Source organism: Protopterus annectens, chromosome 2.part0 (genome assembly GCF_019279795.1).
Source record: "Protopterus annectens isolate FY-2018-M chromosome 2.part0, PAN1.0, whole genome shotgun sequence".
Classification (NCBI taxonomy): Eukaryota; Metazoa; Chordata; order Ceratodontiformes; family Protopteridae; genus Protopterus; species Protopterus annectens.
In genome coordinates, this window is record NC_056728.1 from 1,776,605,396 (window position 1) to 1,776,621,279 (window position 15,884).

Below are 15,884 nucleotides of genomic sequence, written 5' to 3' on the forward strand. Positions count from 1 at the left end.
ATCCTTAAAGGCCTAGATGTCTGCTCAACATAGAATGTAGAGCAAGTACAGGTAGCTAGGCAGACCAGCCATTCAGGCCCACAGTTAGCAAAAAAGCGAATGTCAAAAACATTACCTGTATTGTGACTAGTGAAATCCTTTCTCTTGCTAACATTCTTACAATGAGTACAGTGGCCACAAGGTACACAGCCTACTAGAGGATCCCCAGTCAGCATTCTCTGACTAAAATTACTGGGGCCTCTGAGATTGTGCTTATAGTGGCATAGCTGGGAACCAATATTCCTCTCTTTACAAAATGAAAACAAACACCTTTCACCCAAAATTGTGGAAAGGAATTCATCAGCCTGTAATATGTTCCAATGTCTCTGCACACTATTAAGCAAGAGATCCGTATTTCTGCCATAAGTGGTCACTAGGCAGGTGACTGCCTGATTATTCACTGATTTTTATTTGCACTGTAAAGTCTCCTGCCTGTCTATAATGGAGACAGAATTACTAGCAGTTAGGACATCCCCCATGGCATAACCACTAGCCTTAAATCTAGATATAAGGTCCTGCTTATGATGTTCATAGGTGTTGTCCTCCGAACAGATACGCTTAATTCTAAGAAACTGGGACTTGGGTATATTCCTGCAGACATGGGGCGGATGATAGCTGGAGGCATGGAGAAGGGAGTTGTACTGTGGGTGCTTACGATATACCTGTGTCGCTAGGGTATGGTCCTCATTCCTCATAATTAATACATCCAAAAATGTGATACTCTGGGAATGGTAATTAGCTGTAAAATTAATACCCCACTTATTATCATTCAAATGCTCTACAAATTCCCTAAGATATATGACATCCGATCTCCATACCATCCAGCAATCATCGAAAAATCTCCTCCAGATGTCAATTTCATCCAGGTATATGTTGTGACTACTATCATAAATCAAAAACTCCTCTATATAAGCCATGAACAAATCTGCATAAATCGGGGCAAATGATGCCCCCATGACTTTTCCTTGGGTTTGCCAATAACATTTGTCCTGATAGTAAAAGACATTCTTAGTCAATACATGTTCAGCAAGCCCAATGAGAAGAGTATTGAAACCTGGAGAATAAAGTTCAGGCCTCCACAACCAATACTCCGGGGCATCCAAACCCACCCAATGGGGAATATTGGTATATAAGGCGGAGACATCCAGAGTGCAGAGTAACCACCCAGATTCTAATTGGGTGTCCACAATGATTTGAAGAAACTCTGTTGTGTCTTGCCATCTGGATCTAACCCACTTAAGTTTGTTTGTTTCTTTCGGCTTTTCCCAGTTAGGAGTCACCACAGTGGAACTCCAGTCTGCTAATGATTGGTAGTGGATTTTTACATACCGGGTTACCAGCCCTGATGGACAACCTTCAATGAAGGCATGCCCCATTCATGTATACCTCCACACAGAAGATGCTCTAGCTGAGAATTGAACAGGACAATGTCTTGCTATGAGGCGACAATGCTACCGCAGCACCACCACTGTAAAAGTTGCAAATGTCTAGTGAGGAATTGAGATAGGGGTTCTGTCAAAGAGCCCCTACCTGAGACAATAGGTCTACCTGGTGGATGGTTCAGGTCTTTATGCATTTTAGGAAGAAAATATATATACTGGTTAGTAGGATCTGTGACTGTTAAATGGTATTGATCCTGATCAGAAATAATACCGTCCTACCTAGCTGACCTCAAATATTGGTCAATTTCCTTCCTGAACCTAAAAGTGGGATCCAGAGGCATGCAAGTATAATAGCGCCCATCCTCTAATTGTCTCAAAGCTTCCTCATTATCCTGTATCCAGTTCATGACCACCACCGGTCCCCCCTTGTCTGCAGGTAAAATAACCAAGTCCCTATTTTCCATCAATTGTTGTAAAGCTAATGTTTCAATCTTAGAGAAATTGTTGGTTTTACACATATGTTCCCTAAAATTGTAATGCAAATCCTTCAGTACAGAGGTCTTAAACATCAAAACATGGGGGTGCATGGGGGGTATAAATTTGGACTTATGATATTGAAATCTGTCACTGCATGCAGCATTATTAGAGTCCTTGAAAAATATTCTTAGACTTAATAATCTGAAAAAACCAATAACATCCTGAGCTAGCTTGTCTTCTGACACAAAGAAACCAGGAATAAAATTGAGTCCTTTGTTTAACACTTTTATTTGTATGTCAGATAGTGATACATTAGAAATGTTAAGTACATTGTTCTGATCAGTTATGTTCATGTCATCAATTCTAATAGGCCATTGATATTTTTTATTCCTGGTATGTTTCCTACCCCCCCCCCCCCGCGACCTGCATTGTCTAAAGGGTTATCTCTTTTAGGTGTTGGAGAATCCCCAATGTGCTGTGTATCGGGGTCTGTTGCAGATGATGAATCATCTCCAGAAGTTTCATAATTAGAACTAGACTGTGTGACTCTTTTCAGGATTGATCTGGGTCTCTAACGTTTACCCCCTTTACTACCCATGTCATTGAACCTCACCTGTTTATTCATATTATTGAACTGGGTTCCCTTTTCATAATCTGTTAAGCCCCTCTGGAATTTTCTCATCTTCTTGGATTTAAGACATTGCTCCAAATTGACTAAATCCTTGCTTAATTTATTAAGACAAATGTGATATGCTAGTAATCCCTCATATGTTTTGGTAATCTCACACAACTTACTGACTTCCACCATTTCCATTTCAGTGATCCTATCATAATAAACTGATAGAATTTTAACAAAGCTCATAGATGCTTGTTGTTGGGCTTTGACCCATTGTTCCATCAACTCACTGTCTATTTTGCCCACCAAAGGCTGAAGGCGAACCCTCAAAGCCCGTGGAACCATGCCTTTGGCCAAATAGGCCTTAAATAATTTTGCATGCCAAACATTAGTTTTAAGTGACTACATTTGTTTGGTTAAATTCTGAAAATGTGCTTCACAGGAAGCCTCCATAGTTGTCGGGATAGGATTATTATGTTTATCATTACCAATGCCCAGTCCAAAAACACCCAAATCATCCTTGTCGGCTTACAAACCCCTCAGAATGCTAGACAAATCAATGGCAATACAAAAATATTGTCCGTAAAGGAACCTGATGATCAATAAATAAAATACCAGACATCTAGGCCTTTAAGGATCCATATTTTTGAACATCTAAGTGAAATTAGGAACTAAAAACCTACCAATGCTTTATTTAAACATACCATTAAACATCCCAGTGCTTCATAGTTATAGGCAAAATCTTGGGCAATAAGGCTACCAAAGCAGGCTGGCATAGCCTTTTAAATGTGAAAGAAAAGGAATGGATAGTTAAATTTGTGCATTATTTTCACCTGGGTTAAATTAAAATTTGTGAGGAACCAATGGTTTTTGAACATGCATTTACGTGAATGATATTTAAATGTGTCCAAAATCATTCATTTTTTCACACTGATGAAGGCTAAGTAATAGTGTTGCTTTTGACTACCTATGTTTTTATAGGAGTCTAATAAATCCACAGTTTGCCATTGTCTGCTGGCTTCATTTTTTTGTGTTATGCTTTTAGTGTTTTGGAGCCTTGCAGCTGCCATATGTGTAAGAAGCATTTCATTTTGGGTTTCTCTTTCTTGTTCTTGCTGTTGGCCTTTGGTGTGCTGTGTGTCGGAGGAACTGTTGCATGTGAACAACCAGCTTTTTCAGCCACTTATTGTCCATTCTTTTCCAGCCCTGGATTTTACAATTACTTTTGCTTATTTTGGAGTTGGGTTCCATTACGTTGGCGGCGCTTGGGAGGAGTCTGAGCTCGTAATTGGGCTCTATAGTTTGGCATTTTCTTAAGGTTCAGCAATTTTGAAAACTTATTTCTTCTGTCTAACTGGATATCATTTGTAGGTACATTTATTTCCTGGTGGTTGACAAGTGAGGTTTGTCACTATTTTCTACAATTATTATTCAAATTTATATCATCTTCTTAGTGGTACTGTTGTATTTTTTGATCGTCACGAACCAGGAGACTAATATGGGCTTAATCCAAGGAGAGCAGCCATATAAACCTTCTTGGGCTGTTTTTGAACTAAACCTATGTATTACTGTCTTTATTTTATGCTGTTTGGTGTCACAGAATTAGGCAATGGCTATTTTGCTGTATTTTTTTCTACTCGTTAGCAGAAAAATATTGGTGTGCTGTTATTTGCTTACTGCAAGGAATGGAAACCAGGACATGACTCTTTTTTTATGTTAATATCTATATGGACCTTAGGAACATACAGAATAATTGGGCGTTTCTTTTCTTCTGACATTTGCTCACTCAAGAGGCTGCCAAAAAAGTTTTTTCGAACATCTTGACAAAAAAACTTAACAATAGGGCTATTGCCATATAATATTGTATCAAGGAACTACATAAGACGCATTTTGGATGTATTTTGGATTTAGGGTCTTATGCTTGATCAGGTTATGCGGCGATCATTTAGCTGTTTCCTTCTGATGTTGCAATCATAGTTTTTGTCATTTGCAGGTTGTTTTTTGCATTAACATTTGGACATTATTCTTTTGAATGTGGAAGTTAATGAACATTCAATGGACAATCCTATGTGGACTATGTATACCTTACCATCTTTCAGAAGTGGCATAAAAAGGACAGGCCAGTACTGGATACTGGAGCCTGTTATTTGATCTTAGTTTTGTTTGCCATATGTATTTGTTTCAAATTAAGCTTTGGGTAGCATTTATGTGTTTTCATTTAGATTTATCTAAATGTGTTAGTATATTAGACACATAGTATCCAAATGTTGATGCTTATGCAGACATTACAACAAATGAGGTTTGATGGTATACATTCAAATGTACTAACCTACTTTATTACATGTTTAGATATTGGGAAGCCATAGGTGTTTATTCCTATGTTAGGCTATTGTAGGATGAGTTAGGTTTAGTCAATATGTGTCTTATTGGTTTTGAGTGCAGGTTAACTCTCTGTTGTAACAACAACATTTGTACTGTGTTTTGAGAATCAGTTTTAGGGGTAACATACACAATCTTTGACATTTCTGATTGTATGGTATTAGTAGGACTTCACCTTTGTATATTGTATTTTATATCCCTGATAGACTAGTGACTCTGGTTAAAATTTTTCATTTCATTTATGCATCAGTATTTAGTAGATTTCGGGTGATTACTATTGTTTACCGGCACCCTGCTCAACAGCCATTTTGAATGTTTTTCCATTTCTGACATTATTCTCTTCTCAATGGGTGGTATGCATGACCTTGTTGGTGCTGACAGCCCTTTAGTTTAACTAACTAATTCTGACAATACTGTTGATAGAAGAGCTCTTTATAGGGTCTTACTTTGACCAATTGATTTGCAGTTTCTGGTGGGGGCATATTCCTTGGTTAATATATTCATTGGGGCGTTCCAGCAGTGTGGTTCTATTTTCTTCTTTTTACCAATTACAGCAAGGGCTATTATTGTTCGGTTTCTAATATCAACAGCACAAGTGGACATAGCATTGCTGTTTGGGCACAAGGATCTTTTGATGTCCTTTTGGAAATGTGAGTAGGGGCTATTATTGTCTTGCTTGACTCAATGACAAGTAGATGGTGAGTTTATGTACCATTCCGAACGTAGCATTGTTGCATTGGCCTAACTTAATTGTAATTTAGGCCTGTAGGTGACTTTTTTGAACTTTTTTGAACCCTTTTGAATGGGTAATGCCATACACTGTTGGGCTGAATGCAAAATATATGTTTCCTTTGTGGTAATTTGATGTTTTGGTCCCACTAGTAACAACAGATTTGGTATCTTTTTTACATTTTTTTAAATTTATTTAACATTTATTGACCGGGATAGTCTGATTGGATGTATGTCCATTTTCAGCGGAGGCCCGGGGAGAAAAGATCCACATTAAGATAATTTACAAGACAGAAATCTTGACCATATGTAATACAGTTAATGTCAGACAGGTAAAACATTTGAAATACAGGAACATTTATATAGTACTGTTACAGTAACATACCAACATACCCGACTAAATAAGTTAAAAATTTTGAGTAAAAGGATTAATAAAACAATTTTTTTTTTTTGAGGGTAACATTGTTTATAAAGTTTACCAAACCTTAGGAGGTGAGCTACTACAGTAGGAATTCATTGAGAATATCAGAGCACCTGAACTAGCATGTTAAAGATAGATAGTAAAGAATGGTCCTGCTATTTTATTTATCGATCGGCAGGTTCATTTACAGACAATATTTTTGTATTGCCATTGATTTGTCTAGCATTCTGAGGGGTTTGTTAGCCGACAAGGATGATTTGGGTGTTTTTGGACTGGGCATTGGTAATGATAAACATAATAATCCTATCCTGACAACTATGGAGGCTTCCTGTGAAGCACATTTTCAGAATTTAACCAAACAAATGCAGTCACTTAGAACTAATGTTTGGCATGCAAAATTATTTAAGGCCTATTTAGCCAAAGATATGGCTCCACAGGGCTTGAGGGATCGCCTTCAGCCTTTGGTGAGCAAAATAGACAGTGAGTTGATGGAACAATGGGTCAAAGCTCAACAACAAGCATGTATGAGCTTTGTTAAAATTCTATCAGTTTATTACGATAGGATCACTGAAATGGAAATGGTGGAAGTCAGTAAGTTGTGTGAGATTACCAAAACATATGAGGGATTACTAGCATATCACATTTGTCTTAATAAATTAAGCAAGGATTTGGTCAATTTGGAGCAATGTCTTAAATCCAAGAAGATGAGAAAATTCCAGAGGAGCTTAACAGATTATGAAAAGGGAATCCAGTTCAATAATATGAATAAACAGATGAGGTTCAATGACATGGGTAGTAAAGGGGATAAACGCAAGAGACCCAGATCAATCCTGAAAAGAGTCACACAGTCTAGTTCTAATTATGAAACTTCTGGAGATGATTCATCATCTGCAACAGACCCTGATACACAGCACATTGGGGTTTCTCCAACACCTAAAAGAGATAACCCTTTAGACAATGGCAGGTCGCGGGGGGGGGGTAGGAAACATACAAGGAATAAAAAATATCAATGGCCTATTAGAATTGATGACATGAACATAACTGATCAGAACAATGTACTTAACATTTCTAATGTATCACTATCTGACATACAAATAAAAGTGTTAAACAAGGGACTCAATTTTATTCCTGGTTTCTTTGTGTCAGAAAACAAGCTAGCTCAGGATGTTATTGCTTTTTGCAGATTATTAAATCTAAGAGTATTTTTCAAGGACTCTGATAATTTTGCATGCAGTGACAGATTTCAATATCATAAGTCCAAATTTATACCCTCCATGCACTCCCATGTTTTGATGTTTCAGACCTCTGTACTGAAAGATTTACATTACAATTTTAGGGAACATATGTGTAAAACCAACAATTTCTCTAAGATTGAAACATTAGCTTTACAACAATTGATGGAAAATAGGGACTTGGTTATTTTACCTGCAGACAAGGGGGACCGGTGGTGGTCATGAACTGGATACAGGATAATGAGGAAGCTTTGAGACAATTAGAGGATGGACGCTATTATACTTGCATGCCTCTGGATCCAACTTTTAGGTTCAGGAAGGAAATTGACCAATATTTGAGGTCAGCTAGGGAGGACGGTATTATTTCTGATCAGGATCAATACCATTTAACAGTCACAGATCCTGCTAATCAGTATGTATATTTTCTTCCTTAAATAGATAAAGACCTGAAACATCCATCAGGTAGACCTATTGTCTCAGGTAGGGGCTCATTGACAGAACCCCTATCTCAATTCCTCACTAGACATTTGCAACCTTTACTTAAGTGAGTCAGATCCAGATTTCAAGACACTACAGAGTTTCTCCAAATCATTGTGGACACCCAATTAGAATCTGAGTGGTTACTCTGCACTCTGGATGTCTCCGCCTTATATACCAATATTCCTCATTGGGCGGGTATGGATGCCCTGGAGTATTGGTTGCGGAGGCCTGAACTTTATTCTCCAGGTTTCAATACTCTTCTCATTGGGCTTGCTGAACATGTATTGACTAAGAATGTCTTTTACTATCAGGACAAATGTTATTGGCAAACCCAAGGAAAAGCCATGGTGGCATCATTTGTCCCGATTTATGTGGGTTTGTTCATGGCTTATGTAGAGGAGTTTTTGATTTATGATAGTAGTCACAACATATACCTGGATGAAATCGATATCTGGAGGAGATTTTTGGATGATTGCTGGATGGTATGGAGAATCGGATGTTATATATCTTAGGGAATTTGTAGAGTACTTGAACGATAATAAGTGAGGTATTAATTTTACAGCTAATTACCATTCCCAGAGTATCACATTTTTGGATGTATTAATTACGAGGAATGAGGGCCATACCCTAGCAACACAGGTATATCATAAGTACCCTCAGTACAACTCCCTTCTCCATGCCTCCAGCTGTCATCCGCCCCATGTCTGCAGGAATATACCCAAGTCCCAGTTTCCTAGAATTAAATGTATCTGTTCATAGGGCAACACCTATGAACATCATAAGCAGGACCTTATATCTAGATTTAAGGCTAGGGGTTATGCCATAGGGGATGTCCTAACTGCTAGTAATTCTGTCTCCATTATAGACAGGCAGAAGACTTTACGGTACAAACAAAAATCAGTGAATAATCAGGCAGTCACCCACCTAGTGACCACTTATGGTAGAAATACGGATCTCTTGCTTAATAGTGTGCAGAGACATTGGAACATATTACAGGCTGATGAATACTTTTCCATGATTTTGGGTGAAAGGTGTTTGTTTTCATTTTGTAACGGGAGGAATATGGGTCCCCAGCTAAGCCACTATAAGCACATTCTCAGAGGCCCCAATAATTTTAGTCAGAGAACGCTGACTGGGGATCCTCTATTAGGTTGTGTACCTTGTGGCCACTGTACTCTTTGTAAGAATGTTAGTAAGACAAAGGATTTCACTAGTCACAATACAGGTAATGTTTTTGACATTTGATTTTGTGCTATCTGTGGGTCTGACTGACTGGTTTACCTAGCTGCCTGTAATTGCTCTGCATTCTATGTTGGTCAGACATTTAGGCCTTTAAGGATCCATATTTCTGAACATCTAAGTGAAATCAGGAACAAAAAACCTACCAATGCTTTATTTAAACATACCATTAAACATCCTGGTGCTTCCTTTAAATTCATAGTTATAGACAAAATCTTGGGCATCAGGGCTACTAAAACAGGCTGGCATAGCCTTTTAAATGTGAAAGAAAATAAATGGATAGTTAAATTGTGTGCATTATTTTCACCTGGGTTAAATGAAAAGTTGTGAGGAACCAATGGTTGTTGAACATGCATTTACATGAATGATATTTAAATGTGTCCAAAATCATTCATTTTTTCACACTGATGAAGACGAAGTAATAGTGTTAGCCGAAACCGGTTTGTTGCTTTTGACTACCTATGTTTTTTATAGGAGTCTAATAAATCCACAGTTTGCCATTGTCTGCTGGCTTCGTTTTTTTGTGCTATCATCTATACTCAGCCAGAAGATATAGCACATTTGCTGGCCAATGCATTCAGCTCAAATTTCACCTCCCATTCACTCCCAGTTCTCCCCTAAAATACCCTTCACCACTCCCCCACCAATTATCATCAGAGAACAGGTAGCCAATGAGCTCTCTAGAGCTAAAAACACAGGTTCAGAGGCACCCAATGATATATCAGGTTGTTTCTTACACAGCTTAAATCATGACCTAATTTTGTCCTTAATATAAACTAAAATTGTTATATTTTCTCTCCCCCCATATATGTAAACATATTCGCTCTTCTCTTACTTCCATGGCTTTAATGTTTGCAGATTTAGATTTTGGTCTCCTAAAGTGCTCTGCAGCATAATTTAACATAATTATCATTTTCCACATATTCTCCTTTTTAAACTCACTTGAATATATTCTCTTCATTTTTTACTTTTTCTGACATGATGCTTTTTTTGTGCACAATAGATTCTTTCACTTTTTCATCTACTTTTACAAAAATCCTTCATACTTTGCTGGATGGCTTCCTTAATACATTTCTACTTTTCTTCAGCTGATTTCTTGTCTTTCCCAGCAGTCAAGTTCCATCTATTCGGTATTATGTTTTATTTTTTTCAAAGTCTAACTTTTATCATCATATATAACCATGTCAGGCATTCTTCTACTATTGTTACCAGTGTCTTAATAAATACTGGCACAGTTCTTCAGGTTACCCATTCCAGTGTTACTAGTTAGAAATTCCATCAGAATTCTTTTCCTTTGAATAGTTCCTGTAGCCTTGATCACAGCCTGCCTGCTCTAGTATGTGCTGTAAAGACAGCTGTGCCTTGTATGAAGAGTTTGAAGCATATTGATTCTGTCACTGCTTATACATCGGTATACAATAGAATCAGAAGCCAAATCAATTAAATGGATATGCGCAGCGGTATATATCACCAAAGGGGGCATATGAAGTGAATTGATAAGATTCTTCTGACAAAGAAATGGAAATTATTATAAAAATGGGCTGAGCAACATAATAGAAGAAATTCATTCCCTCTGAAATGTGAAGACAGATTTTCAGGACATGTTGTCAGCTAAATGTTAAAATCATAGTTTGACTATATATCGATAAATAAATAATATTTTCACATTTGTACTAAAATGAAATGTGCTTCTTGTCTTCTGTAATGAAACAGCTAGAATGTGTAGAAAATAAACCCTTCCTCAAATTCTAGAGCATCCAGTTTAGTTTGAGGTTTCGTTCATCATTTACAGTACCCTGATATCTGTTTCTCTCAGTATTCTCAGTAAACTCATCATCTTTCCTAACAAAAAGGCACAATGAAGTACATTTTACAAGCGTGGTAGATTTTATTAAATAGGGCAGAGTGGGTGATCTTGTCTATGTTGGCTACATTTTTTCTCTGCTTCTACAGTAGTCACAAGGTTAGAGGCATACATTTTCATTATGTAGTAAAATATCCTCAAAATGTTCTCACTGGTATGGTCAGTGCTTGCTGGAGTAGGCTGCATGTGCTCTGTGACATGAATAGGATATAACACATACTGCACCCATGAATAAATAAATAAATAAATAAATGTAAAACAGTCCCTAAGCAGTTCAGTTACTCTTTGCAGCAATTGCATCATTGAGCTATGAATTTCACATGCATGTCAGAGAAAGTTTAACTGTTTTACATAGGAAACTCATGAGCCTTCTGTCAATGTTCACAAAGTTATATTTTTCTACATGTTACTAATAAATTGCAAGTGAAATCAGAATATTAATATGCATTAATGCCATCTTACCATTTTTGAACTTCTTTCTCTTGGCAGTTCATCACATCAGGTGCACTGACTGTCGCTGCAGGCAATTACCGAACAGTCTGCATTGTAAGTATTTCTTAAGCACATGCTGCAGATTTTTTTTTTTTTGTTACCTATTTGTTGACAAGGTAAGCCCACTCGGCACAATTGTCCCTTTTCAGCGGTGGGTCAGGAGGATTGCCTGTGTAAGTGATTTGCTCAGAGTTACACAGTAGGCAAATGAAGGTGGAAGGAATCATGCCCCGTACCCTGGGCACAGGAAGCAGCTCAGAGCTGTATTCGTCTGCACTAACTACCAGGTACGTACTGTTTGAGAACTGTTGAGAACCTCAGTCAGTTCAGTGAATGAGCATCTATTAGCAGGCATTTTTGCAGTGGTAGTAAACCATGAGAGCTATATAACCTTCTAACAGTGCTTACTGTTGAATTGTCAGTTATACTAATTCAATACTTTGCATGATAACGATTCTGCTGGGATAATGTTTGTATCATTTAGAGTACACTATAATGTGAAATTCTGTACAGCATGGTTGAAAACAATCTTTTAAAACAGACCCCTAACCTGGGTAGAAAAGGAAGATGAATAAAAACAGTCTTCACCCATGCATTGCTACTTACCTCAGGCCACATCAGTTATGGTTAACAGCTCATTGTCACCTCCATTAGAAAACACAACTGTATTTCTTCATTTTCTTGACCCATATCTTATTACTTTTGAGTCCTTCTTCTTTTTCTCATTTCCTTTATTATCTTTGTTTCTTTTAATAACATTTCTCTTCCTTTTTTAAATGTTATTGATTAATCCCATCATTTTCAGTTAGCTATCATTAGGTTAGGTCACTCACTTCCTTTTTTACCATCTTTCTTGAGACTATTAATATGAATTATGCCGGTTCTCGTAACAATCCCAGCTCATAACAAAACCATTAAGGTTCAGCCACTGTAGCCCTGAAATCGGGTACTAATATAGTAGCCAGTAAGGCAGGTGACGCTGCTTCTTGTCTTGATACTGGTAACGAAAGAAGAGTTTGGTCCTGTTTTATTGTAGACTGACTCACTCCCCTTCAATAAGCATGTTTGCTAATGAATACAGAAGCATAACATGTTGCCAAGTCACTTTTTGAGAAGCAAAACTTGAAAAAAGTAACCTCATGAACTGGCATTTCTGCCAAATTTGAGAAAAGTTCAATTAAATTAAGTGACTTTATTTTTGTAAACAGGCAACTCACTTGCACCCCTATACTCCCCTACTATAATGATACAGGTCATGACACCAGGGAAATACTGCCAATCCAGCTATCTGGAATTTTGTAAATAATTGTATATCACTTGAAAATATTAATATGATTTGTATAGAGATGTGACACTGCCAGCCCAGCTGTCTGGAATTTTGTAAACAATCATATGTCATTTGTGAATAGTGATATGATTCATATGCTTGTCTTACAAATGTAACAGAACTATATGTTATGCACTGAGCTTCAAGAATGTAACCACGGTGTACGCTATTGGAAAAGAACAGAAATGTGTGTAAACTATGTGCCTATGCAAATGTATGTTTTAGTGGTAGAGGTTGGAACATACAGAGTTAACTTGCAAAACTCTAAGAAAATAAGTTGAAAAGCAATGTGTTTTACAATTGTGTTATCTCAGTCTCAGTTTCAGCAAGAAAACAGGATGTCTAGAGCTAAAGGTTCTCCTATTGTCTTGAAACAGAATAATTACTAGGTTTCAAATGTAAAGTGTTTTATTGCTCTATGACTTCCTAGCAGCTGCACACTTCTGAGAGATATGTATTTTTGGCACAGAGGTGTTAATTTATGTTAATTATCTGTTTAGCCTTGGAACTGAAGGCAGGTGACAAAGAGTGATGTCATCCAGCTGACCCAGCAGTGATGTTTGAAAGTAATTTAAGAACTATTTCATAGAGAAAGTCTGTGCATTTTGATTTGTCTTTGGACCTGGAAACATCCTCTCATCAGCACTTGCCTTGTTAATAGTAAGTAATCAGAGTACAGTAATCTCTCTTAGAGACACATAGGAATATAGTAAGATTACTTTAGATGTTTTCTGTATTTATTTGAGACTGTCCTGCATTGTTGTTTTAAAATATTTCCTGTGATTCTGAACTCTGTAGTCACTGTATTGAGTTATTGAGTATTGTCTTGTTCTTTTATTATTTATTATTAAATATATTTAAACCTTTTAATTGTGTCTGGTTTGTTTAGAGATATTTAAGCTCAGAGTACTTGAATATGTATTTGGTGACACTGTACAGGCCAGCCCTAAATAGCCTTGAAAGTCTTGGTCACACTTACCATATGGATAACAGTAACATTACACAATAGGATTGGACACCCTTTGGTAAGGGCCTTATAGTAGCTGATAAGTAAGGGTGGCTGATGGTAGCTGGTACTACCTTATAGTCTGGGCAGAAGGGGGCATAGCTAGTAAACCCATGCCAGCCTTTCCCAGGGGTGTGTTTGTATATCAATCAAATCTCGAAGTGTGTGTGTGCGTGTTTTGTGTGTGTGTGTGTGTGTGTGTGTGTGTGTGTGTGTGTGTGTGTGTGTGTGTGTGTGTGTGTGTGTGTGTGTGTGTCAGCTACTTAGGCAGGGACACAAAGTACTGGTTGGAGAAAGAGGGTGCTGGAGGTCTTAGCTTGGCCACTCGGCTGAGATCCTAACCCTATAGCTGTGCCAGTGGGGAGTTTTATTGGGGATCTGGAGAAAGAGGCAGAAGCCAGCCCCAGACTGACTGTGATCTCTGGTTGCTCTTAAGGAAAAATGTACTTTACTGTGTGTGTACTTGTCATGCTCCCAAAGCTACATCCCTCACTGGTGTTAGTGGTGAGGATTGAGGCTCCTTGATTACTGGGACAGTGAAGGGGCATCACATATTAATTGTATTGGAGTGGTGGGATACCCACATCACATATTAATTGGTTGATAGTGGTGAGATAGCCACATCATATATTAATTGGCTAGTAGTGGTGTGGATATTGGATTTCTGTAGCTTGGGTACAGTGGTCACTGAAGGTGTTTGTACTCTCAATCAGCCACACAGTGAACATTCAGAGTTCCTATCACAATTGTTTTATTTTTTTGTTATCTTAGTTAGTCAGGGAGAGCAGGAAAACATGTTAGCAGAGGAGTATAGCAAGCTAACAAGGAGCCAGTTGGCTGAGATGTGCCAGGCTAAAGAACTGGTGCATGCCAACCTGACTAAAGCAGACATGATTGCAGCTTTACTCACAGCTGCATCACAGAATAGCAACCAGGAGGACAATCAGTCTGACCATGGAGATGTGCAAATCTCAGAAAGTAGACAGCTCAACCTTTCCACAGAGGACATAAAAATCCATCTGGAGTTAGAGACTTGAGCTTGAGGCCAAGCATTTGGAAATAGAGGCAGCAGAGAGGCTGTGGCATCTAGAGACTGAGGAAAATGAGAAACTGCAACATCTGACGGCTGAGGAAAATGAGAAACTGATATGCTTGGAAGCTAAGGAGAAGGAGAGGCAGAGGCAACATGAAAAGGAGATGCTGACTCTTCACCAGAGTCATAGAGGTAATGGAGAAGGGAGTAACCAAATCCTAGAAGTAACAAAGGTCAGTAAATTTCTTCCACAATTTACAGAGGGGGATACATTTGATCGCTTCATTCATATGTTTGAAAGGGTTTGTAAACAGTATAATGTTGAGCAAGGGCTCTGGGTATGGTTCCTGACCCCCTTACTCCATGGTAAAGCTGTAACTGTTCTTTCCAAACTGTCTGACACTGATTGTTTAAATTATAATATTGTAAAGAACTGTTTTCTAGAATGTTGTATGTTAACACCTGAAGCTTAGAGAAAAAATTTTCGTGAGCATAGACACAAGGCAGATAAAATTGTGTGTGAGTATGTTGCTGAACTAAGCACTTACTTTCATAGACGGGTGAGTGGATGTCAGGTCACCACTTTTGAAGGGCTGGCAAACCTTTTGGTGAGGGAAGAAGCCCTTAGCACTTTGCCTGAGGACATGAGAATCTGGTTAGCTGATAGATGATGCACTATTGCAGATGTGTTGGGAAAGAAGGGAGACCTATACCTAGTAAGCAGGGCATCCCTGGACAGGAAAGGGACACCTGGTGCTGCTCATGGGTCTAAGGGAACCCATGGTGGGCATCCCAGACTGCCCCAACAGAATCTGCCAGTAGCAGGAGAAGCCACCAGTCCAGGTACACATCCAGGACCAAGGGTTAAATGTTTTAAATGCAAACAGTGGGGCCATGTAGCATATAAATGTCCACAGAAGCAAAGTGGGGAACAAAAGGTGGGAGAGCTAGTAAGTGGGAATGACAAAATGCCAACAGTAGGTTGTCTTGAGACAACAAGGGAACCAAACTACAACAAGAGGTTATATACTGTCTTAGTGAATGGGAAAGAGGCCATGGCTAAGAGAGACACAGCCACTGATCTAACCATTGTGAAGCCTGCAATGGTTACAGAGGAGCACTACTTTCATGGGCAGTCTACTCCCGTCAGAGCTTTAGGAGGGACCCC

General features: G+C 38.3%; 1 protein-coding gene across 4 annotated transcripts in view; it reads left to right on the forward strand.

The window, feature by feature from the left end:
* The window catches only part of LOC122793621 (membrane-spanning 4-domains subfamily A member 4A-like), a 562,524-nt gene that overhangs the window by 329,999 nt on the left and 216,641 nt on the right, over nt 1-15,884 (forward strand). For 3 of the 4 annotated variants that reach the window (XM_044061810.1, XM_044061807.1, XM_044061809.1), the window contains one exon: nt 11,348-11,404. The exons of the other annotated variant lie outside the window; for it this stretch is intronic. In XM_044061810.1, coding sequence (XP_043917745.1) covers nt 11,348-11,404 — 57 coding nt within the window. The remainder of the gene's footprint in view (nt 1-11,347; nt 11,405-15,884) is intronic. 4 annotated transcript variants of the gene reach the window in all.